This window comes from Phyllobates terribilis, unplaced genomic scaffold (assembly GCF_046119375.1).
Source record: "Phyllobates terribilis strain yellow unplaced genomic scaffold, ASM4611937v1 Scaffold_1__5_contigs__length_1240528914, whole genome shotgun sequence".
In the NCBI taxonomy this organism is placed as follows: domain Eukaryota; kingdom Metazoa; phylum Chordata; class Amphibia; order Anura; family Dendrobatidae; genus Phyllobates; species Phyllobates terribilis.
Window position 1 is genome coordinate 1,044,665,191 of NW_027362761.1, and position 24,308 is coordinate 1,044,689,498.

The following is a 24,308-nucleotide window of genomic DNA, read 5'->3' on the forward strand; positions in this document are numbered from 1 at the left end:
GGGGCCATACATAACAGGATGAAGGGTGCCATACATATCAGGAAGAGAGAGGAGGGGGCCATGCATACCAGGATGGGGGATTGGGGTGCCATGCATACCAGGATGGTGGATTGGGTTGCCATTGCATATCAGGATGGGGATGAGGGCCAAGTATAACAGGAAGGAGAGGGCCATATATACCAGGATGGGGGATATTAACAGAAGTGGGGTACATTACCCCTATAACAGTGTCAGCAGCAGACCCCCTCCCCCTTAACAGGGCATCATGACCATATTTTTTGCTTAATTTTTTTTTCTATTTTGCTCCTCTAAAACCTAGGTGCGTCTTATAGTCCGAAAAATACGGTATTCACCAGCCGGTGCCTGTGCATAGTTAGAAATTTGTCAGTGAGATATATAATTTAGTGCAGTGTGTGTGTGTGTAGCTTACTGTACATGTATTTAGCTAATAATTAAAAAAATAAAATAAAAAAATGCCCAGATTAGGGAAAGTAGACAATTGGGGGCTGGTGTTATTATTCTGGGAAGAGGCCAATGTCCATGAAGCTTCCCAGGCTATTAATATCAGCTCACGGCTGTCTGCATAGCCGTTACTGATTATTAAAAAGGGGGGACACCCCCCAAAAATGACGTGGGGTCCCCTCTATACTGCGCTGGCCAATCACAGGCATACCAATACTTGGCATGGCTGTGATGGGGCCTGAAGTGCCCACGCCAGAAAAGCTTGTTGATTGGCTGCGCTGCATCCTTTCAACAAGCTTTGTTCGGACTGCTGAACCTGAACAGTAACACAGACTTCCGGGAGACACTAGGTGTCCAGTACGGACCATCACATATATGATGGCTGACAATGATCCCTGACCTTTTTATGAATAAGATTCCTCTGTCGTTCAGCCACAGTGACCGCACAGTAGTATCAAGTAATAAGTCGTCCCTTTACTTACATTATAGACACAAAGCAAATCTTCTAAGAATATATTGTTACTGTTTTTTTTTTCTACTTTCTGATCAGAAATTCCAGCTCTCAAGAAAAGAAAATCTTCGCTGTATTTGCTTATAGAGCAACAAAACTCAGAAAATAAAGAAAAGGGGCAAAAGAGACGAGGTAAGTGTGAGAATCAGCTCCTTTACTTACATTATAAATACAAAGCAGATCCTATAAGAATATATTGTTACTGTTTTTTTTTTTTTTACTTTCTGATCAGAATTTCCAGCTCAGAAAGAAAGGAAATCTGAAAAAAATCTGAGTACACAGCAACAAAACTCAGAAAATGAAGAAAAGAGAGGAAGGAGACGAGGTAAGTGTGAGAATCAGCTCTATGTTGTGTGATGTCAGTGAGAATAATTCATGTGGAGCTGATGTCATCTGTCAGTGATGGGATTGTCACATGTATGATGGCTGATAATGATCCCTGACCTATGTATGATAAGATTTCTCTGCCGTTTGGCCGCAGTGTCCACGCAGTGGTATCGTGTAATACGGAGTCCCATTACTTACATTATATTTATTTCTCTTCTCATAGGTTCCCTCCTCCGCCGGATCTTATCATCCTGCCGGCGTGGATTGTCCAGGGCTGCTCGGATATGTGCATGTTGTCACTGTTCCCCCAGCATCATCTAAAAGACTGAAAACCTCCGCATCTAGCGCCCAGAAATGCAGCAGATCCTCCATCACTGCTGAACCTGTATAGAAGGACCTTCACCAGCTTCCTGTGGCCTTCTCACTGGAACATCTTTACCCGGATATGTTTTGCCTCTGTCACCAGACTCCGCGGTATTCATACTACTCGCCTGACTTGGCTTTTACTGATCACCTGGTATCTGACCCCAGCTGTGTTCATGACTATGATTTAGTCTATTGATAATATTCATGGTTTTGTTCATGTCTTAACCTTCTATCCTGTTATTAATAATAAAAAAATAAAAATAAAAGCTGTTACTGTTGCTCTGATTTCTTTTCATCTTGAGTTCACAACTAATTGTAACTCACTAATTGTGCTTCTTAACACTAAATGCATTTGTCATTATTCTGAATGCAGCAGCCAGGCTCATATTTCTGTCCAGCAGCTACACAGACGCCTCCACAGTACCAGTCATTGCACTCTCCCACAAAGCTCTCCACAGTGCTGCACTGTTCTACAACTCCTCCCATATGTCAGTCTACTACCATATCTACACTCCAATGAGCAAAGACTAATATCCTCCATACTCAGGACCTCCCACTCTCAGGTCCATGACTTTTTCTGTGCTGCACCAGCTCTCAGGAGTGCATCAGGTTCATTCCTACTGTCTATGGATTTAAGTGTTCACTAAAAACAGATAATTTTTAGCAAGACTATCAAGTCATGTCACTAATCTAAGTTTTGCCCACAGCACTCAGTAGCACTTGATATCTGTACATATGTACAGATATTGGCTGGTGACCTGTTCATTTAGTCTTAACTCCTCGAAGATAGGTGCTCCCTAAAACCACATCTGTTTAGGACGGCCTATCATGCTCCTTAATCAAAGTCCTTTTATATATTTATAGCCCATTCATTATTTCTCCAAACATAAGTCACTCCACCGCACCCAAAACCACTACAAATCCTGGCTGGTGACAGCTCCTGCAGCCTTTATCTCTCCCTCATCCCCTCAAGATGGCGGACCATCATTGTAAATAAGCCCCTGTACTTTGTGTCCCCCCACCTCATTATAGATTGTAAGCTCTTACCAGCAGGGTCCTCATTAGTTTTGCTTTAATTATTGTATTATCTTTAGCTATGTTACTTATGACTGTTGTATATGAACCTCTGAATTGTAAAGCGCTGAGGACTATGTTGGCGCTATATAAATAAAGATTATTATTATTAAAACAAAACAACAACATGTTTCATACCGCCAAATCTTCCTTAACTTCTTAGTGACCAAGCCAATTTTGACCTTAATGACCTGCCCAAATTTAAGTTTGACCACTGTCACTTTATGTGGTAATAACTCTTTAACGCTTCAACGGATCCCACTGATTTTGAGACTGTTTTTTTCATGACATATTGTACTTCATAATAATAGTGGTACCAATTTTTCAATATGACTTTTGTTTATTTGTGAAAATATCGGAAATTTGGCGAAAATTTTAAAAATTTCACAATTTTCAACCTTTTAATTCTTATGCCCTTAAATCAGAGTGTCAAGTCACACAAAATAGTTAATAAATAACATTTCCCACATGTTTACTATACATCTGCATCATTTTTGAAACATAGTTAGGAAGTTATAAGGGTCAAGAGTTGACCAGTGATTTCTAATTTTTACAACAAAATTTACAAAATATTTTTTTAGGGACCACATCACATTTGAATTGACTTTGGGGGGCATATATGACATAAAATATCCAAAAGGGATACTATTCTAAAAATTGCACCCCTTAATTCCTCAAAACCACATTCAAGAAGTTTATTAACCTTTCAGGTGCTTCACAGGAACTAAAGCAATGGCAAGGAAAAAATGAACACTTTTTCCACAAAACTTTTACTTTAGCCCCATTTTTTTTTATTTTCACAAGGGTAACAGGAGAAATGGACACCAAAAATTGTTGTGTAATTGGTCCTGAGTATGCCAATACCCTATATGTGGGATAAAACTACTGATTAGGCACACGGCAGGGTTCGGAAGGGAAGGAGCATAATGTCTTTTTGAATGCAAAAATAGCAGGAATCGAGAGCAGACGCCATGTCGTTTGGAGAGCCCCATATGTGCCTGAAAACCCCTACAAGTGACACGATTTTGGAAACTAGACCTCTCAAGGAATGCATGTAGATGCCTGGTGAGCACCTTGAACGCCCAGGTGCTTCACAGAAGTTTATAACGCAGAGCCGTGAAAATAAAAAAAATCTATTTTTTTACCACAAAAATATACTTTTAGCCCCAAATTTTTTTTTCCCACAAGGGTAATGGGAGAAAATGGACCCCCAAATTTGTTGTGCAATTGCTCCGGAGTACGCCGATATCCCATATTTAGGGGAAAACTATTGTTTGGGCACATGGCAGGGTTCGGAAAGGAAGGAGTGAAGTTTTGGAAAGCAGACTTTGATGGAATGGTCTGCGGATGTCATGTCGCGTTTGGAGAGCCCCTGATGTGCCTAAACAGTGGAAACCCCCCCCACAAGTTACCCCATTTTGAAAACTACACCCCTCAAGGATTTTATCCAGGGTTATGTATAGTGAGCATTTTTAAACCACAGGTACTACACATAATTTGATAGCATTAGATCGTCATATTGAAAATTTTAATTTATTTCACAAAAATTACGTTTTAGCCCCAAACTGATAATTTTCACAATGAATAATAGGTTAAAAAATAACGCGATGATCAAAAACTTCTATTTGGGCACATGGCAGGACTAGGAAAGGAAAGAGAGCTATTGGTCTGTGTAATGCACACGCCCGGGCTGAGTGGCGTGTGCGTGTATATGTAGTGATTCCACTGGACCGTGCCGGAGAGTGTATGCCTGGAGGGGCGTAACTACGTATCCACCCGATTCGACCAGGGTCGCACGATGGCATACGACGCCAGTGCACCAAGGAGGAACCGAGCAGAGGGACCAGGTGCTACTCCAGGACAGACCCTGGACACGGCTGTTGACCCACACAGGGGAATACAGGAACAGGCAGGTTAGGCTGGCACACAGACTGCTGGGTATAGGCAGACACGGCTGGTATGCAGACTGGCGGATGCTGGTAAGCACGACTGGTATGCAGGCAGGGAGGTACTGGCAGGTACGACAGGTTGGAGCACCGAGTGGATAGGACCCAGTACAGACTGGGACTCGGGAACAGAACCGCAGATGCGGTGGACAAACACAGCAGAGTGAGGCCGCCCAGAGCGGCGAGCAAGAGCAGAACAAGCCGAGACCGCCTGGAGCGGTGAGCGAGAGAAGAGCAGGACAAGGCCGCCTGGAGCGGTGAGTGAGAGGAGCAGGACGAGACTGCCGGAGCAGCGAGCAAAGGGTCAGAGCAGAGCGAGACTGCCGGAGCAGCGAGCAAAGGGTCAGAGCAGAGCGAGACTGCCGGAGCAGCGAGCAAAGGGTCAGAGCAGAGCGAGACTGCCGGAGCAGCGAGCAAAGGGTCAGAGAAGAGAGGAAACCGCAGGAGCAGCGAGCAAAGGGTCAGAGCAGAGCGGAAACCGCAGGAGCAGCGAGCAAAGGGTCAGAGCAGAGAGGAAACCGCAGGAGCAGCGAGCAAAGGGTCAGAGCAGAGCGAGACTGCCGGAGCAGCAAGCAAAGGGTCAGAGCAGAGCGGAAACCGCAGGAGCAGCGAGCAAAGGGTCAGAGCAGAGCGGAAACCGCAGGAGCAGCGAGCAAAGGGTCAGAGCAGAGCGAGACTGCCGGAGCAGCGAGCAAAGGGTCAGAGCAGAGCGAGACTGCCGGAGCAGCGAGCAAAGGGTCAGAGCAGAGCGGAAACCGCAGGAGCAGCGAGCAAAGGGTCAGAGAAGAACGGAAACCGCAGGAGCAGCGAGCAAAGGGTCAGAGCAGAGTGGAAACCGCAGGAGCAGCGAGCAAAGGGTCAGAGCAGAGCGAGACTGCCGGAGCAGCGAGCAAAGGGTCAGAGCAGAGCGGAAACCGCAGGAGCAGCGAGCAAAGGGTCAGAGAAGAGAGGAAACCGCAGGAGCAGCGAGCAAAGGGTCAGAGCAGAGCGGAAACAGCAGGAGCAGTGAGCAAAGGGTCAGAGCAGAGCGAAACTGCCGGAGCAGCGAGCAAAGGGTCAGAGCAGAGCGAGATTGCCGGAGTAGCGAGCAAAGGGTCAGAGCAGAGCGAGATTGCCGGAGTAGCGAGCAAAGGGTTAGAGCAGAGCGAGACTGCCGGAGCAGCGAGCAAAGGGTCAGAGCAAAGCGGAAACCGCAGGAACAGCGAGCAAAGGGGCAGAGCAGAGCGGAAACCGCAGGAGCGGTGAGCAAAGGGACAGAGCAGAGCGAAAACCGCAGGAGCGGTGAGCAAAGGGACAGAGCAGAGCGGAAACCGCAGGAGCGGTGAGCAAGGCAGAGCAGAGCGGAAACCGCAGGAGTGGTGAGCAAGGCAGAGCAGAGCGGAAACCGCAGGAGCGGTGAGCAAGGCAGAGCGGAGCGGTGAGCAAGGCAGAGCGGAGCGGAAACCGCAGGAGCGGTGAGCAAGGCAGAGCGGAGCGGAAACCGCAGGAGGGGTGAGCAAGGCAGAGCAGAGCGGAAACCGCAGGAGCGGTGAGCAAGGCAGAGCAGAGCGGAAACCGCAGGAGCGGTGAGCAAGGCAGAGCAGAGCGGAAACCGCAGGAGCGGTGAGCAAGGCAGAGCAGAGCGGAAACTGTGCTATTGTTTATCTTTTGTTATGTTTTTTTGCCAGTAAGGCTGTGTTTATCTTTGCTGGAGTTGCAGAGCTTTTGTCACGGGTGTGTCAGAGGTGACAGACAGTCGCCCTGCACTGGGTTGCAGGAGATCTCTACGTTCGGTATTGCAGACAGCTTCTTAGATAAGAGGCTGTCTTTAGGACCGAGTGGCTACCTCTCTCTTGCTAATTAGCTCTCTGGACTGGGTGTATATACAGTACAGACCAAAAGTTTGGACACACCTTCTCATTTAAAGATTTTTCTGTATTTTCATGACTATGAAACTTGTACATTCACACTGAAGGCATCAAAACTATGAATTAACACATGTGGAATTATATACTTAACAAAAAAGTGTGAAACAACTGAAAATATGTCTTATATTCTAGGTTCTTCAAAGTAGCCACCTTTTGCTTTGATGACTGCTTTGCACACTCTTGGCATTCTCTTGATGAGCTTCAAGAGGTAGTCACCGGAAATGGTCTTCCAACAATCTTGAAGGAGATCCCACAAATGCTTAGCACTTGTTGGCCCTTTTGCCTTCACTCTGCGGTCCAGCTCACCCCAAACCATCTCGATTGGGTTCATGTCTGGTGACTGTGGAGGCCAGGTCATCTGGCGTAGCACCCCATCACTCTCCTTCTTTGTCAAATAGCCCTTACACAGCCTGGAGGTGTGTTTGGGGTCATTGTCCTGTTGAAAAATAAATGATGGTCCAACTAAAAGCAAACCGAATGGAATAGCATGCCGCTGAAGATGCTGTGGTAGCCATGCTGGTTCAGTATGCCTTCAATTTTGAATAAATCCCCAACAGTGTCACCAGCAAAGCACCCCCACACCATCACACCTCCTCCTCCATGCTTCACGGTGGGAACCAGGTATGTAGAGTCCATCCGTTCACCTTTTCTGCGTCGCACAAAGACACGGTGGTTGGAACCAAAGATCTCAAATTTGGACTCATCAGACCAAAGCACAGATTTCTACTGGTCTAATGTCCATTCCTTGTGTTCTTTAGCCCAAACAAGTCTCTTCTGCTTGTTGCCTGTCCTTAGCAGTGGTTTCCTAGCAGCTATTTTACCATGAAGGCCTGCTGCACAAAGTCTCCTCTTAACAGTTGTTGAAGAGATGTGTCTGCTGCTAGAACTCTGTGTGGCATTGACCTGGTCTCTAATGTGAGCTGCTGTTAACCTGCGATTTCTGAGGCTGGTGACTCGGATAAACTTATCCTCAGAAGCAGAGGTGACTCTTGGTCTTCCTTTCCTGGGGTGGTCCTCATGTGAGCCAGTTTCTTTGTAGCGCTTGATGGTTTTTGCAACTGCACTTGGGGACACTTTCAAAGTTTGCCCAATTTTTCGCACTGACTGACCTTCATTTATTAAAGTAATGATGGCAACAGGTTTTTCTTTACTTAGCTGCTTTTTTCTTGCCATAATACAAATTCTAACTGTCTATTCAGTAGGACTATCAGCTGTGTATCCACCAGACTACTGCGCAACACAACTGATGGTCCCAACCCCATTTATAAGGCAAGAAATCCCACTTATTAAACCTGACAGGGCACACCTGTGAAGTGAAAACCATTTTCGGTGACTACCTCTTGAAGCTCATCAAGAGAATGCCAAGACTGTACAAAGCAGTCATCAAAGCAAAAGGTGGCTACTTTGAAGAACCTAGAAGATAAAACATATTTTCAGTTGTTTCACACTATTTTGTTAAGTATATAATTCCACATATGTTAATTCATAGGTTTGATGCCTTCAGTGTGAATGTACAATTTTCATAGTTATGAAAATACAGAAAAAACTTTAAATTAGAAGGGGTGTCCAAACTTTTGGTCTGTACTGTATACCTGGTGTGTCTGAGAGGGAGTTGCCGGCTATATTCATTTCGACTTGTGAGGCTTATCAGGAGCAGCACTTCATCCTTTCTGGAGCTTGAGGCCGTGTGTATATTTGAACTCATCTAAAGCTAAGCAATTGGGAACCCTGCCCCGATATTACAGAAAGGGGTAGTCATTTTCGCTGTTTATCCTGAACTGGAGGGTGAGGTGTTGGAGGCTCAGGGGTACGCCCCTGCCTCCTGCCCTTCAGGAAAGTTATTTGTACCATCTGACTTGCGCCGCAAAGTAATCAAGGAACATCATAACTCTGTGCTTGCTGAGCATCCAGGTGGTAAGGCAACTGCGGACCTCCTCTCTCGTCATTTTTGGTGGCTGGGGTTGCATCGGGATCCAATTGAACACATAGCTGCTTGTAGTATTTGCGCGCGTTCTAAGGTTTCGCATACCCGTCCGTCTGGTACTCTTCTTCCGCTACTTATCCCTAGTAGGCCATGGACACACTTGTCCATGCATTTTATTACTGACCTACCGGTTTCTGCAGGTGAAACGGTGGTTTTGGTGGTAGTAGATAGGTTCAGTAAAATGGTTCACTTTGTCGCATTACCTGCACTTCCCAATGCCAAGACACTTGCTCAAGTGTTCATAAATGATATTGTGAAGCTTCACGGGGTTCCCTCCGATGTGGTGTCTGATCGGGGGACCCAGTTTGTTTCCAAGTTCTGGAAGGCATTCTGATCTCGATTGGGGGTGCAGCTGTCCTTTTCATCTGCCTTCCACCCTCAGTCGAATGGTCAGACCGAGCGTGTCAATCAGAACTTGGAGACATACCTCAGGTGTTTCGTCTCCGAAAATCAGGAGTATTGGGCATCCTACTTACCGCCGGTCGAATTTGCCATCAATAATCATCGTCAAGAATCCACTGGCAGGTCACCGTTCTTCGGTACATATGGTTATCATCCACAGTTTGGTACCATCAGTGGGGGAAGAGCTTCAGGAGTTCCTGAGGAGGAACGGTTTATATCATTGCTCTCCTCCGTATGATCATTGCTCTCCTCCGTATGGCAGGGTGTTCTGTTAAACTTAAAGACCATGTGAGACAGGTATAAACGTATGGCCGACAGAAAACGCTTGCCAGGTCCGGACCTGAATGTGAATGATTTTGTGTGGTTGTCTACCAGGAATATAAGATTAAAAGTTCCTTCTTGGAAGCTGGGACCTATAAAATAACTGCCGTCATTAACCCAGCAGCGTTTCATCTTGAACTTCCTCAGGCCCTTAAAGGTCCACAATGTGTTCCATATATCCTTACTCAAAAGGTATGTGGAACCTCTTGAGCCCTCACCTCTACCACCGCCCCCAGTACTGGTTGATGGTAATCTGGAGTTCCAGATTTCGAGGATTGTAGATTCTCATCTCAAACGTCGTTCTCTACAATACTTGGAGCACTGAAAATGCCATGGTCCAGAGGAGAGGATGTGGGTTTCAGCGTCAGAGGTGAACGTTCCCAGATTGGTTAGCTCATTCCACCCCTCTTTTCCTGAGAAACCCGGTCCTGAGGCCACTCGTAGAGGGAGGGGTTACTATCGCAAGTGTGTCAAAGGTGACAAACAGTCGCCCTGCAGTGGGATGCAGGAGATCTCTACGTTTGGCATTGCAGATAAGATAAGATTGTAGATAAGAAGCAGTCTTTAGGACCAAGTGGCTACCTCTCTCTTGCTAATTAGCTCTCTGGCCTGGGTGTATATATACCTGGTGTGTCTGAGAGGGAGTCGCTGGCTATATTCATTTCTACTTGTGAGGCTTATCAGGAGCAGCACTTCGTCCTTTCTGGAGCTTAAGGCCGTGTGTATATTTGAACTGATCTAAAGCTAAGCAATTTCCCCGTTTTGTCTTCCCTTGTTGTCTATAGTGTTTAGTGGAGGTTGACTAGTGCTCATCTCCTTCTATCCCTAGCCGTAGCCATACGCCAGGGAATGTAGGGCGAGGCACGCGTGCGGCGATTGCTGAAGAGTCAATATAGTGACGGTAGTTGAGAAAGAGTGACGCTAGACCAGACTAGCAGGTCTCCACTTCCCCCTTTCCCTAGTGTCTGGGCTCCCTTTCCCTTTTCCCTCTGTACTGCACTAACACCTGATGTGACAGCATTATGCCATATAATAAAGCCTGCAGAGAAAACCTGGTTCCTGAGTCTACTTTCGGAAGCGGCCGAGCAAGTTGACCTACCACACCATGTATAAAAAGGCTACCACCCCATGTATATTTTTACCGTCCCTATTCTAGTCCAATTAATTACTCAAATTTTTTTTAATTATTTTATCACACACAAAAAAAATAAATAAATAATCGGATGCCGATCAGCGCTCACTGGCTGTAGGACGCATGCACAGATCTGGTGCAAAAAGAGGATAAAAAAATAGAATGGAAAGAAAAAAGTCCTGGCCAAATGTGAGCATTGGTGCCGATCAGTGATGTGCGTCTGATCAGCGGCTCAGCGGCTGCAGGACGCACGAACGGAAGTGGTGTAAAAGAAGGGTGGAGGTGGGGGATTAGAGGAAAAAAAAGTACTGGAAAACAGCGAGCATGAGTGCCGATTAGTGATTTGTGTCACTGATCAGTGCTCGGTGACTGCAGGACGAACGCACGAGTAACTAAAATGCTCATTACTCGGACCAAACAATTCCTAATGCTCGGGTGCTCGTTTCGAGTAACGAGTGTAATGGGAGTCAATGAGAAATCCGAGCATTTTTCCGGCAGACCCTACAAGGAGGTCTGGGGGGCAGAGAAAATGTTCAAATGGGTGAGAAAGGTGCTGAATGGAAGGAGAACAGCATGGGGAAGACCCCTGGAAGCATCTCTGACTCCCAGATCACAGCTGAGAACAATAGTTTCACACTTTTACTCCACTTTAAGGACTGACAATAAAACATTCCAAATCAACGGTAAATTGCATTTTAGAAGAAAAAAAAATGTTAAGAAATATGTTTCCTGTATAATAACTTGTATATAAGGCAAAATTTTAAAAGCATTTTAAAAAAATTATAATTTAAGAAAACCAAAATTGTTTTTTTTATGAAAAAATAGTAAACTTTATAGTGTAATTTATGAAGGAAGCACGAACTGCCAAAAATTATCGACTCAGATACACCCTGTATTAGACATAAAGGAGGGTCTCATACACATTCTGTTCAAATTGTCATGTAGTGGTACTCCTAGACTCATAAAGGCTATGCACTAAGTGCAAATCCTGCCAAAAATTACAAGCAGGGTTATCCATACACTCTTGAAAGCACCAACTGTAGTGCCTCATTCAAATATTGTGAACAAAGTGTAGTTGTGGTACTCCTACACTCATAAAGGCTTTGCACAAGTACAAAGGCAGGTACAAATTATAAGTAAGGTCATCCATAGACCCTAGAAGGCAACAACTGGCAGGCCTCATTCAAATATAGAACATTAAAAACACTTTATATGCTGCTGTCATCAGGTGGTGGGTAAAAGCCGGGTATAATCCATGCTTTGTTCATTGTTATCAGTCAGCCTTTCTGTTCCAGGAGAAAGCGCCTGTCTGTTATGACCCCCCTTTGGCACTAAAAATCTGCTGAGACAAGACCCTAGCGGCAGGGCAGCACAACACCTCCAAGGCATAGAGGGACAGCTCATGCCAGGTGTCCAGCTTTGAGACCCAGTAGCTGAAGGTCGCAGAGGAATTAACAAATATGCTGGTTTGGTCGGCCAGGTATTGCTTGACCATCTTTGAAAACTTTTCCTTCCTTGTCAAAAATACCTGGCCATGACAGCATGGATTCTGGGAGGGTGTCATGAAATTGGCCAAGGCCTTTGACAGTGTACCCCTTGCCTCTGCTGTATCTGGTGTGTCACCCTCACCTCTCCTTCTTGGTTGGGCAAGGAAGCTTGCCTCTGCCGCTAGCGTTGTCATTTTAGAAGACCCCTCCACCACAGGATGTAGATAGGTTTTCCTTATAGCATGGGTCTAGCAGGGTGAACAACCAGTACTCTTTTTTGGCCAAGATGAATGTAATGCAAGGGTCACGGGAAAGACAGCAGTACACAAAGTCGGCCATAGGTGCCAAGCTCCCTACAGCCAACACTTCTCTGTCTCCACCATGATGACTACCCTCCATCTCTTCATTCTCCTCCTCAGCCCATCCATGTAGGAGAAATGGGATAAAGCTTGTGTGGGTAATAGCCTCTTTTGAGCTATCAACCAGCTCCTGTTCCTCTGCCTCAGCTTCTACCTCCTCATTGTTAACCAATCCCTGCTGGGCAGATGAGGCTGGGCTGGTTAGTGTTAGGGTGAACAGTTTGATATGTTCACTAGTTGCCTGCTCCTGGCCTAATGGATATGATCAAGTGCATGCAAGAAAGAATAACATCAGACACACACAGTCAGATGTAAGCTCTCCTTGATCAGCTATGGCACAGCTCCAAGTGTTATTTATTCAACTCCAACATAGATTTATATAAACTCTGTTTATGGGCTTGGTTAGCCCCAGAATGTGAGTAACCAGATGTATTGATTGGTTAGTCCATGGGCAGATACATGAGGTCATCAGGGTGGGTTGGTCCATGAGGTCATCAGGGAGCGTGATCCATGAGGTCATCAGGGTGGGTTGGTCCATGAGGTCATCAGGGGGCATGGTCCATGAAGTCTTCAGGGTGGGTGTCTCCAAGCGATGTGTCGCTCTTTGATTGGTTAGTCCTTCTATAGAATTCAGCTTCCTCTTGGAACTTCCTTGTACGACAGGATGTAGTCATAAATAAAATCTCCACCTTAGCCACATGTACAACAGGATGTAGTCATAGGTCCAGTTGCCATCTTGCATAAAAGAACATGGTGTGATGAAACGTTAAATGGCAGCCATCTTTTGATCTAAACAAGCTTATGTAAGGTGAAATAATACACTTTATAGGTATTTCTCTCAATCTCCTATGTCTTAAGGTTAATTAAGTATTTGATCCTATGGCTCTCCTCAACAGTCCCCCCTAAATACTTTATTAACCTTTTGTCCCTACTGTGGTTCCCTCACCCATCAGTGCGTGATCACCCCCCTTGCTTGGGTGATTGCAACCTGTTGTCCTCCTACAAATGAGTATAGAATGGCACAACACACAAAATCGAGGATATGTAACATTTTGTAGAAGGTTCTGATGGAGGCACGAACTTCTTGCAGTGGGAGGCGTGTATCCACGTCAGTCATCCTTCAAGTTTGACTGAAGTAGGAGTGGTCAGGAGCATTTGGTATGGACCCTCAAATCTCAACTCTAGGGATGTATTTCTGGTGAACTTCTTTACTAGCACGTAGTCACCAGGTTGGAAAGTGTGAGTACCTTCATTGAAATCTGGATCTGTTATGGATGACAAAACTCGTGCATGTGTTACTGACAATTCTTTAGTAAAAGCAATGACATAATTTACAAGAGTATCACTTCCTAAGGCTAGCTATTGTGGAAAATATTGACCCAACCTTGGAGGCCCCCCAAAAAGAATCTCATATGGTGTGAGTTTAGCGGAACCCCTCGGAGTGTTTCTGACTGAATATAAGGCAATGGGCAAAATGTCTGTCCAAGGAAGTTTGACCTCCTGACTGGCTTTCAGTATTTTGTTTTACAAGGTGCCATTTAGCCTTTCTACTTTACCACAGCTCTGGGGGTGATACGGAGTATGTAAACCAAAATCGGCCCCTTCCAATGTCCATAGTTCCTTAGTCAGTGCTGCTATGAATGCGGGTCCTTGGTCACTCTCAATTACCTCTGGGATTCCATATCTGCACACTACCACAGTCATCAGTCTCTTAAATCACTCTGGCAGTAATATTGGTTACTGGATAGACTTCAGGCCAACCCAAGAACATGTCAGTCACTACCAGTACATACTCGTACTTCCCTACTTTTGTCATTTGAATATGATCGATTTGAATTCTTTGAAAGGGATAGAGTGGTTTAGCCAAATGTTTCTGAGTAACTTTCTGAAGCGGTGCTGGATTGCATGTTGCACACACAAAGCAGGACTTGCAATATTTTTGGGTGACAGTAGAAATCCCATGTGCCATATAAGTCTTCCAAATCAAGTCATTCATCTGATGCTTGCCTCTATAGGTGATACTGTGTGCCCATTCTGTCACCGAGGGGTACAGATTACGAGGTAGACAGATCTTTTTGTTCTTCCTCCAGACTCCATCTTCATCCTTTTAAGCTCCTGCTTCTTGCCACTACTTCTTTTCATCATCCGGTGTCTTGTATTGATGTAAATGGATAAAACTTCATAAGAGAGCTTTGAGGCCCTTCTTCAGTGTCTCGAGACACGTACACCGCTGCTTTCTCTTTTCTTAATGAATCCTGGTCATGTATAACCACGGCATATCCCGTATGGAATCTTCCTGTTTCATCTGCAAATCAGGAACCATCGGTGAAGAAAGTCAGGTCAGCATTCGGGAGTGGGTCTTCAGACACATTTCTCTTGGAGGCAGCTTCCTCCTGCATCTGTTCGAGACAATCGTGATCCTCTGAGTGTGTAAAGGCATCTTTACCTAGAGCATCAGTATCATCATCCACATCCCCCATGAAAAGAGGAAGTAGCGTGGACGGGTTGAGGATGGTGCAACGGTCAAGAGTAACATTATCCGAAATCAAGAGGGAACATTGGAGTCTCACATGACGCTGCAGCGACAGATGTTTAGGTTGAGTTTGGTCAAGAATAGCTTTTATCTCGTGTGGAGCCATTAAGAGAACCGGATGTCCTAAGATGATATCAGAAGTTTTGCCCAGAAGCACATGTGCAGAATGAACGGCTCTGAGGCAAGTCGGGGAAGCTTGAGACACCGAGTCCAGGCGGGCAGAGTAATAGCAGATGGGTCTTGTTCTTCCCCCATGTTTCTGTGCTAGGACTCCGGACGCATGTCCTGCTACTTCACTGACAAACAAGTAAAAAGGTCTAACGGGTCTGGGAGGCGGAACCTCTGAGCAACTATACAAGGGGGCGGTCCTTGTAAGGAAGCGGGTGGCTCCCAGGGAAGACGGGCAGGTAGTCACGGCAAGTGACAGGGACAGTCTCTGGGTAGAAGGGCAGGTAGTCACGGCAAGTGACAGGGACAGTCTCTGAGTAGAAGGACGTGTACTCACGGCAAGTGACAGGGACAGTCTCTGGGTAGAAGGACGGGTTATCACGGCAAGTGACAGGGACAGTCTCTGGGTAGAAAGACAGCAGGCAGGTGGCTGGTGAGCGCTCCCAGGTGAGCGGGCGAGAGTCTTTGGACAGGCAGGTGGTCACGGCAAGTGACGGCAGAGCCTCCAGGTAGGCTAGCAGACAGGTAGCAGGTGAGCGCTCCCAGGTGAGCAGGCAAGAGTCTCTGGCCAGGCAGGTGGTCACGGCAAGTGACGGCAGAGCCTCCACGTAGGCTAGCAGACAGGTAGCAGGCGAGCGCTCCCAGGTGAGCGGGCAGGCTGGTCCAAAGACAGACTGACAGGTGTCGGAAGGCAGACCGTCGGACCGCAGGCTTGCAAGCAGGTAAACGGATATCAGGCAGGTATCAAGCAGGAATTTGGCAGCATAGTACGGGGCAGAGACGCCGATGCTACAGTACCCCCCCTTTAGGCCCCCTCTTTTTTTGGCCAGAAAGAAATTTTTCAAGGAGAAGCGGGGCGTTGATGTTCTCCCTGGGTTCCTAAGTTCTCTCCTCAGGACGAAACCCCTTCCAATCTACCAGAAAAAAGGTCTTTCCTCTTACCCTCTTGGAGGCCAGAATACTCTCTACCCCAAAGACGTCATCAGCGGAAACGGGAGCAGGAGGGGCACCTGGATTATTGGAAAAAGAGTTAAAGACAACGGGTTTGAGGAGAGATACGTGAAAGGAGTTGGGAATCCGTAGGGTGGCCGGGAGTTTTAATTTGTAGGCCACAGGGTTAATTTGCCTGAGGACTTCGAAGGGACCGATGAATCGAGGGCCCAACTTGAAGGAGGGTACTTTGAGCCGCACATGTTTGGACGAGAGCCAAACCTTGTCTCCCAGATGGAATTGAGGCGGATCCAGACGTCTCTTATCAGCATATCTCTTCATCCGCTCAGAGGACAGAAAAAGAGCGGACCTGGTACTCTCCCAAATAGTAGAAAATTCGCTGACAAGAGACTCCGCAGCAGGGTTGTCCACAGAAACGGAGACAGGGAGCGGAATCCGGAGGTGCTGGCCATAGACAATAAAGAACGGGGACTTGGAAGAGGATTCGCTCTCGTGGTTATTATAAGAGAACTCGGCCCAAGGAAGGAGGTCCACCCAATCAGAATGGTGGGCATTAACAAAGTGCCGGAGATAGCTGGTAAGGATCTGATTGATCCCCTCCACTTGACCATTGGACTGAGGGTGGTAAGCGGAGGAGAAGTCCAGGGTGACGTCCAGCAGTTTACATGTGGCTCTCCAGAAGCGTGAGGTAAACTGAACCCCTCGATCCGACACGATGTGGAGGGGTAGGCCATGGAGACAAAAGATATGGCGAATAAAGTCCTTAGCCAGCTCAGGTGCAGACGGAAGACCAGGCAGGGGAAAGAAGTGGGCCATTTTAGAGAAGCGGTCCGCGACCACTCAAATGACAGTACACCCGGCAGAGACAGGAAGATCGGTAATGAAGTCCATAGCGATGTGTTGCCACGGGGCAACAGGTATGGGAAGCGGCAGGAGATGACCAGCTGGTAAGTGTCTGGGAATTTTGTTGCGGCCACAAGATGAACAGGCAGAGACGAAGTCTACCACATCCTTACGCAGGGTAGACCACCAGTAATGCCGGGAAATGAGTAGGAAGGTCTTCTTTTGGCCGGCATGGCCAGCTAGTTTAGAAGAATGACCCAAGCGAAGAACCCTCTCACGGTCTGGAGGCGCCACGAACGTCTTGCCGGGTGGAAGACGAGTCAAATCCAAGGGGGCCACATTCATCACCTTGGAGGGGTCGATAATGTGCATAGGCTCCTCCTCTTGGTAGGAGGACAGGAAGGATCGGGACAAGGCATCGGCTTTGACATTCTTGTCCGCCGGGCGGAAATGAAGGATGAAATCGAAGCGGGCAAAGAACAAAGACCACCGGGCTTGACGTGGATTAAGTCTCTGGGCATTTTGGAGATATGCCAGGTTCTTGTGATCCGTATAGATGATCACCGGGTATAGGGCCCCTTCAAGCAGGTAACGCCACTCCTCCAGCGCCAATTTAACGGCAAGCAGTTCTCGGTCTCCTATGGAGTAATTGCGCTCAGAGGAGGAGAAGATTTTAGAGAAAAAGCCGCAGGTTACCATTCTCCCGGAGGAAGACTTCTGGGTGAGCACCGCTCCGGCTCCAGAGGAGGAGGCATCAACCTCCAGGTAGAACTGTTTGTTGCAGTCCGGACGGTGCAGCACAGGGGCAGAAGGGAAGGCTTGTTTCAGGGAAAGGAAGGCCTCCTCAGCTTCGGATGACCATACCTTGGGATTTGCTCCCTTACGGGTGAGCGCAGATATGGGCGCAGTCCGTGACGAGAAGTGAGGAATGAAGAGACGATAGTAATTAGATAAGACCAAGGAATTGCTGTATCGCCTTCAAGCCCTCCGGACGGGGCCACTTTAGGACAGCAGAGAGCTTCTCGGGATCCATTCACAAGCCTGTCTGGGAGATAACATAGCCCAGGAAAGGAAGAGAGGTCTGCTCAAAAAGGCACTTCTCGTATTTAGCATAGAGGTGGTTCTGCCTGAGCCTAAGCAGGACCTGACGAACATCCCTCCGGTGTGTGGGAAGATCCGGAGAGAAGACCAAGATGTCGTCCAGGTATAACACCACGCAGGAGTAAAGAAGGTCACGGAAGATGTCGTTGACCAGTTCTTGGAAGACGGCGGGAGCATTGCAGAGACCGAAGGGTATCACACGGTACTCACAGTGTCCGTCCCGGGTATTAAATGCTGTTTTCCACTTGTCTCCCTGACGGATACGGACCAGGTTATACGCTCCACGTAGATCCAGCTTGGAGAAGATCCTGGCGCCTTTAAGACGATCAAATAACTCAGAGATGAGTGGAAGGGGGTATTTATTTTTAACCGTGATCTGATTGAGTCCTCTATAGTCAATACAGGGGCGTAGCGAGCCGTCTTTCTTTTTGACAAAGAAGAATCCGGCTCCAGCCGGGGAGGTAGATTTCCGGATAAATCCCCTAGCCAGATTCTCTTCAATGTACTCAGACATGGCCCGGGCCTCGGCTGCAGACAACGGGTAGATAAGCCCACGGGGAGGAGTGGTGCCAGCTACCAGGTCGATCGGGCAGTCATATGGCCTATGGGGTGGCAACGTCTCTGCTTCCTTCTTAACGAAGACATCCGCATAGGGCCAGTAAGGAGCCGGGAGACCTGGTAAATTAGCTGGAGTAGGCGGAGGGCGAGCTGGGCGGACCAGAACCAGGCAGGTCCTATGGCAGTCTGGACCCCATCGGAGTACTTCACCGGATCGCCAGTTCAATAAAGGGTTCGTGTGTCTGGAGCCAAGGTAGACCTAGCAACAGGGAGTGAGAAAGTCCGGACAACACATGGAATGAGGTTTCCTCAGAGTGCAGCATTCCCAGCTGCAGGGTTATGGGTTCAGTGACGAGCAGGATGGTCTCCGAGAGAAGTCTTCCATCCACGGAGGCGACTGATAATGGTTCAGCCAGGGACTTGGTGGGAATACGGTATCTCTCTACCAGAGACTGGGAGATGAGGTTTCCAGCAGCTCCAGAATCCAGGTGGGCAAGTTCAAAGTGACGGTTTTCTCCCCAAGCAATAGAGACCGGTAAAGTCAGAGATGGAGAGGGCTTACTTTTGTCTAGGACGACCTCTCCGAGCGGTCCTAGACACTGGCGTTTCCCGGCTTCTCCGGGCAGGAACGGATGAAGTGCTCCATACTGCCACAATAGAAACAGCTTCCCTCGGCTCGGCGAGATTCTTGGCGAGATCTGACCATCTTGGTCTGGTCGATCTGCATAGGTTCAGGCGAGGGCGCCCGCGGAGTGACTGATTGAGAGGCAGGTCTCAGGGCAGTAGGAGCAGAGCAAGAAAAGTCTTTCTCCCAGGTAGTCTCTTTGGCACGTTCTTGGAACCGGATGCCAATCCGGGTAGCTAGTGACACCAGGTCATCCAGAGTGGTAGGAATGTCCCGACCAGCTAACTCGTCCTTAATCCGACCGGAAAGACCCTCCCAGAAGACGAACACCAGAACCTCATTTTCCCAGGAAAGCTCAGAAGCGAGGGTGCGGAACCGTATGGCATATTGGCCCACGGTGAGACTCCCTTGGCAGAGACGTAGCAGAGAGGAGGCAGAAGAGGTTTTTCGTCCAGGTTCATCGAAGACTTTCCGGAAAGCAGCGAGGAAAGACGGCAGGTTGGACACCAGGGGATCCCCTCTCTCCCACAGGGGATTTAGCCATGCCAGTGCCTCCCCAGTAAGATGGGACATGATGAAGGCCACCTTGGCCCGGTTGGAGATGAACTGGTATGCCAATAGCTCAAAGTGCAGGGTGCACTGGTTTATGAAACCCCGAGCTAAAGTAGGTTCGCCGGCAAAGCGTGGAGGTGCCAGAAGCCGAGGTCCATAGTCGGGTACCATGAAGGGACTGGATTGCGGTACCGCAGGAATGGGCACGGCTGGACCAGAGGTAGACATAGACAAGTCACACAATGTGCCTAGACGAGAGTTAACGGACCGTAGATAGGACAGTACCACCTCCTGCTGAGTTTTCTGACGTAAGACTTCCTGGTGCAGATCGGAGATCTGGGGGCCACCGGGTTCCATGGCCCAAGCAAACTGTAACGGGTCTGGGAGGCGGAACCTCTGAGCAACTATACAAGGGGGCGGTCCTTGTAAGGAAGCGGGTGGCTCCCAGGGAAGACGGGCAGGTAGTCACGGCAAGTGACAGGGACAGTCTCTGGGTAGAAGGGCAGGTAGTCACGGCAAGTGACAGGAACAGTCTCTGAGTAGAAGGACGGGTACTCACGGCAAGTGACAGGGACAGTCTCTGGGTAGAAGGACGGGTTCTCACGGCAAGTGACAGGTACAGTCTCTGGGTAGAAGGACAGCAGGCAGGTGGCTGGTGAGCGCTCCCAGGTGAGCGGGCGAGAGTCTTTGGACAGGCAGGTGGTCACGGCAAGTGACGGCAGAGCCTCCAGGTAGGCTAGCAGACAGGTAGCAGGTGAGCGCTCCCAGGTGAGCAGGCAAGAGTCTCTGGACAGGCAGGTGGTCACGGCAAGTGACGGCAGAGCCTCCACGTAGGCTAGCAGACAGGTAGCAGGCGAGCGCTCCCAGGTGAGCGGGCAGGCTGGTCCATAGACAGACTGACAGGTGTCGGAAGGCAGACCGTCGGACCGCAGGCTTGCAAGCAGGTAAACGGATATCAGGCAGGTATCAAGCAGGAATCTGGCAGGTGACTGGCAGGTAACTGGTAACGGGACCTGAGGGCTGAAGCAGAGTGAAGGCTTTGCAACAACATTGCTCGGGCACCTCCATTTTGGAAGAGGTGCCTTAAATATGGGAGGTCCTCCGGCAACTGGCCGGGGACTCCTTAGGACGGCGCGCGCGGTCCCTTTAAGAGAGGGGGAGCGCGCGCGCGCGCCCTAAGCACACTGCCGGGGAAGGAGCACGTGCCGGAAGCAGCGGGGAGAGAAGCGCTGGAGGACGCCGCGCCAGGAGCGGGGAGGTGAGAGGGACGGCGTCTCTGCCTAGTACGTGGCAGAGACGCCGATGCTACAAAAGGTAGTTGATAATTTGGGATTCCAAGAGCTGGTGCAGACTGTATGGCCTGTTTAAGAGCGTAGAAGGCTTCCACGGATTTGGGACGTAGTGGAAAAGCTGACGTCTTGAGGTCATCGTACAACGGTTGCATCAGCTTTGAGGCATCTGGAATCCATTGGCGACAATATGTGATAAGTCCTAAGAAAGCTTGTAATTGCTTAGGTCCTTTTGGTAGAGGAACAGTCTCAATAGCAAGTTTCCTTTCACCCGTTAGGTGTTTCAGGTTTGGAGAGACAGTAGCCTAAAAACACAACTTTGGGCTGACACCACTGGATTTTGTTGAGGGACACCTTACAGTTTTGTTGTGCAAGATGAAAGAGAAGACTGAGACTCGACTCTTCAGCTGTCGCCTGATCCGGACAACATAGTAGGAGATCATCCACTTACTGAAGAAGGACAACTTGATGGTTAGTCTCTTTCCACGGCCGTAAACAAGAGGCAAGAGCCTGAGAGAAATGACTTGGTGAGTTCTGTGCTCCTTGTGGTAAGACTGTCCAGGTGTATTGTGATCCTCTGTAAGTGAAGACAAACAGATATCAATCTTCTGGATGCAGTGGTACACTGAAGAAAGCATTGGCCAGATCGATGACAGTGAAACGTTTTGCATCTGATGGTATTTCTGACAATGTATGTGGATTGGGCACAATGGGACTTTCCAGTACGGTTGCTGCGTTAACAGCTTGGAGCTTAATTTGTTGGCAGAACTGAACATCAGAGTCCCATGTGGTGTCACTGACAAGTGAGGCATCATTAAATGCAGTGTCCATAACAGGCCAATATACATCACCTGCTTTAAGATTTGTCAGGGAAATGAGATCTTGCCATGTGGCGGAGTAATTCCTTTGGATTAGAAGCATGCTTCTATAGAAAGGCATTGGCTGTTTTTCTAGATCTGGGAGTTGGTTCAGCAGAGTAGCAGCTTGCTTGCGTGTACACTTGACATAAAGGATGGGATCCTCAGATGTGGGTGTTGGCAGGGTTGGTGGTGGCACCTGAGGCGGGAGTAGAGATGGCACCGGAAGTACAGGTATAATTACTTATGTATGAGGAGCAGGAGGAGGTAACAGTCCTGGAATGAGGGGCTCTATTTGGGCAGCTCCTATAACATGGGGTGGAGTCCAGGTGACGCAGGCAGTCTTAAAAGCTTTAACAGTCCTGTCCTCATTACTAATTAACCTGATTTCGGAGAGGCAGCAAATGCTTGGGGGGCTACACTTGTTCATTGTAATTCCATTCCAACAATGTCCCTTGCACACGCATGAACAGGGAACCCGAAGAGGCCAACACCAATGGCAGGAATTGTCAAGGTCTCAATCTGCTCACTAATATTCGCATACTCTAAGATACGAGTTATTGCAGGGCGTAGTTGTCGAGCACTGACATCTGGATGAATAGGGTCAAAAGTAGGGATTACAGCGTGTATGATCATTCTATAAGGAAGATTGCCAGATTCAGTCACCGCTATGTCCCCAACAGCTATCTGACCACACGACTCAAGAATGATTCGACTGTCAGTTTGAATAGTCTCCCCTCCTGCCTCCACTATAGCTTTAGCTACACCTCCATTGTGCTCTAACCGAGGGTTGGTAGCATTAACAATAGCGTCCGTTTCCATTGTCATTATGTCACCCTTACACACCACTAACAAGGGTCCCTCAGGAAGTTCTTTTTCAAATATGGGTTGCCAACATTCCCTCCCCTTTGTGCTTCCTGTGATGTTGGTGCCCCCCCCCCCAGATTGAGCCCCACCTTGATTCAGTGGCCACCGTTCCATACAGGTGTGCGCTCGGCTGCGAGAGGGGCTGTGAGGTACTGGGGATGGAGTTAAGTAGACTGCGTGAGAGTGCTGTTGTAGCGGAAGTGTTGGGAGGAGAGGTCAGTGCTTGAAGTAGCTCATGTGGACGTGCGGCTGAGTTGCCAGTGGAAGTGACAGAGGAAAGGTTCGGTGCTGGGGATGATCCAGGTGGGAGAATAGCTGGGCTCACGATGGGAGTGTTAGGTGAAAGGGTTGGTGGCCCACTGGACACCGTTGTGACAGGGAATATGGGTAAAGCCTGTTCACTTCCTGAAGGAGTATAGTACTGGTCATTAGTGGTCATTACTGTGTAAAAAGGATCTGGTCTTGTGGTGTGTAGCATTTGCCTAGTATGTTCACCACCGAAAGTCATGTGTATATTCCTGGATTGTACCTCACTCGATTTAGCCAGATCTATGTCAGTTACATGATGATATGGCTCCGTTTGTATGATCTGGGGCAATGTTCCAAGATGGCTGCCACCGGAGGCAGCACATGTGCCATCCACAAAATGGCTGCTGCCAGAAGGAGAACATGTGCCATCCACAAAATGGATGCCGCCAGAAGCAGCGCATGTGCCATCCACAAAATGGCTGCCGCCAGAAGCAGCGCATGTGCCATCCACAAAATGGCTGCCGCTAGAAGCAGCACATTTGCCACCCACAAAATGGCTGCCACCAGAAGGAGCACATTTGCCACCCACAAAATGGCTGCCACCAGAAGGAGCACATTTGCCATTCACAAAATGGCTGCCGCCAGAAGGAGCACATTTGCCATTCACAAAATGGCTGCCGCCAGAAGGAGCACATTTGCCATCCACAAAATGGCTGCCGCCAGAAGCAACACATGGCAATGTGCCACCATCACCACCATTATACGGCGGTAGCCGCTCACAGGATACATTTTTGTAATACACAACTCAAAACTCTGTCCTTCTTTTTCCTTTCCTCTTCTACCTAATTTTCTCTATACAAACTTTCAGAGACTCTTTCCTATGCCCTAGCAGTAGACAACAATCTATTATCTTCTAGAGTACCCTTTCTCTCTTTTCAGACAGTATTCCACTCTAGGGGCTGTAACCTCCCCCCTTCGGGCATTCCACACAACTTCATAAGCTTTTTACATTATTTAACATGACTTTTCCCTTCACGAGTCACGACTAATGCACACGGGTCTAACTTCCCATCTGAATTTGGCTTAGTGCCAATACGACAAATCTGCATTAATTTCTCCATCTTTCTCTATATAGACCAAGATAACAAACACAAAACAAACAATAAGACGGGGGAGAATGACGCAAACCTGAGATTCTAAAGGAAAACTAAGTCTGCAGCACACACTTTCTATCCGTCTCCGACCTGCCATGTGGTCCCTGTCTGATTTCAGTATATATACAGTACAGACCAAAAGTTTGGACACACCTTCTCATTTTAAGATTTTTCTGTATTTTCATGACTTTGAAAATTGTACATTCACACTGAAGGCATCAAAACTATGAATTAACACATGTGGAGTTATATATTTAACAAAAAAGTGTGAAACAACTGAAAA

General features: G+C 48.0%; 1 protein-coding gene across 1 annotated transcript; it reads right to left on the reverse strand.

Moving 5' to 3' along the window:
* Positions 1-22,181: 22,181 nt before the first annotated feature.
* On the reverse strand, positions 22,182-22,583 carry LOC141164442 (protein mono-ADP-ribosyltransferase PARP9-like). The gene has a single exon (XM_073649739.1). The coding sequence runs from the start codon at positions 22,581-22,583 to the stop codon at positions 22,182-22,184; it is 402 nt and encodes a 133-aa protein (XP_073505840.1).
* Between the last annotated feature and the right edge of the window lie 1,725 nt (positions 22,584-24,308).

Bases quoted from the DNA above. Each gene is read 5' to 3' on its own strand.
- LOC141164442 (XM_073649739.1), bottom strand. From the start codon at position 22,583: ATGACAATGGAAACGGACGCTATTGTTAATGCTACCAACCCTCGGTTA.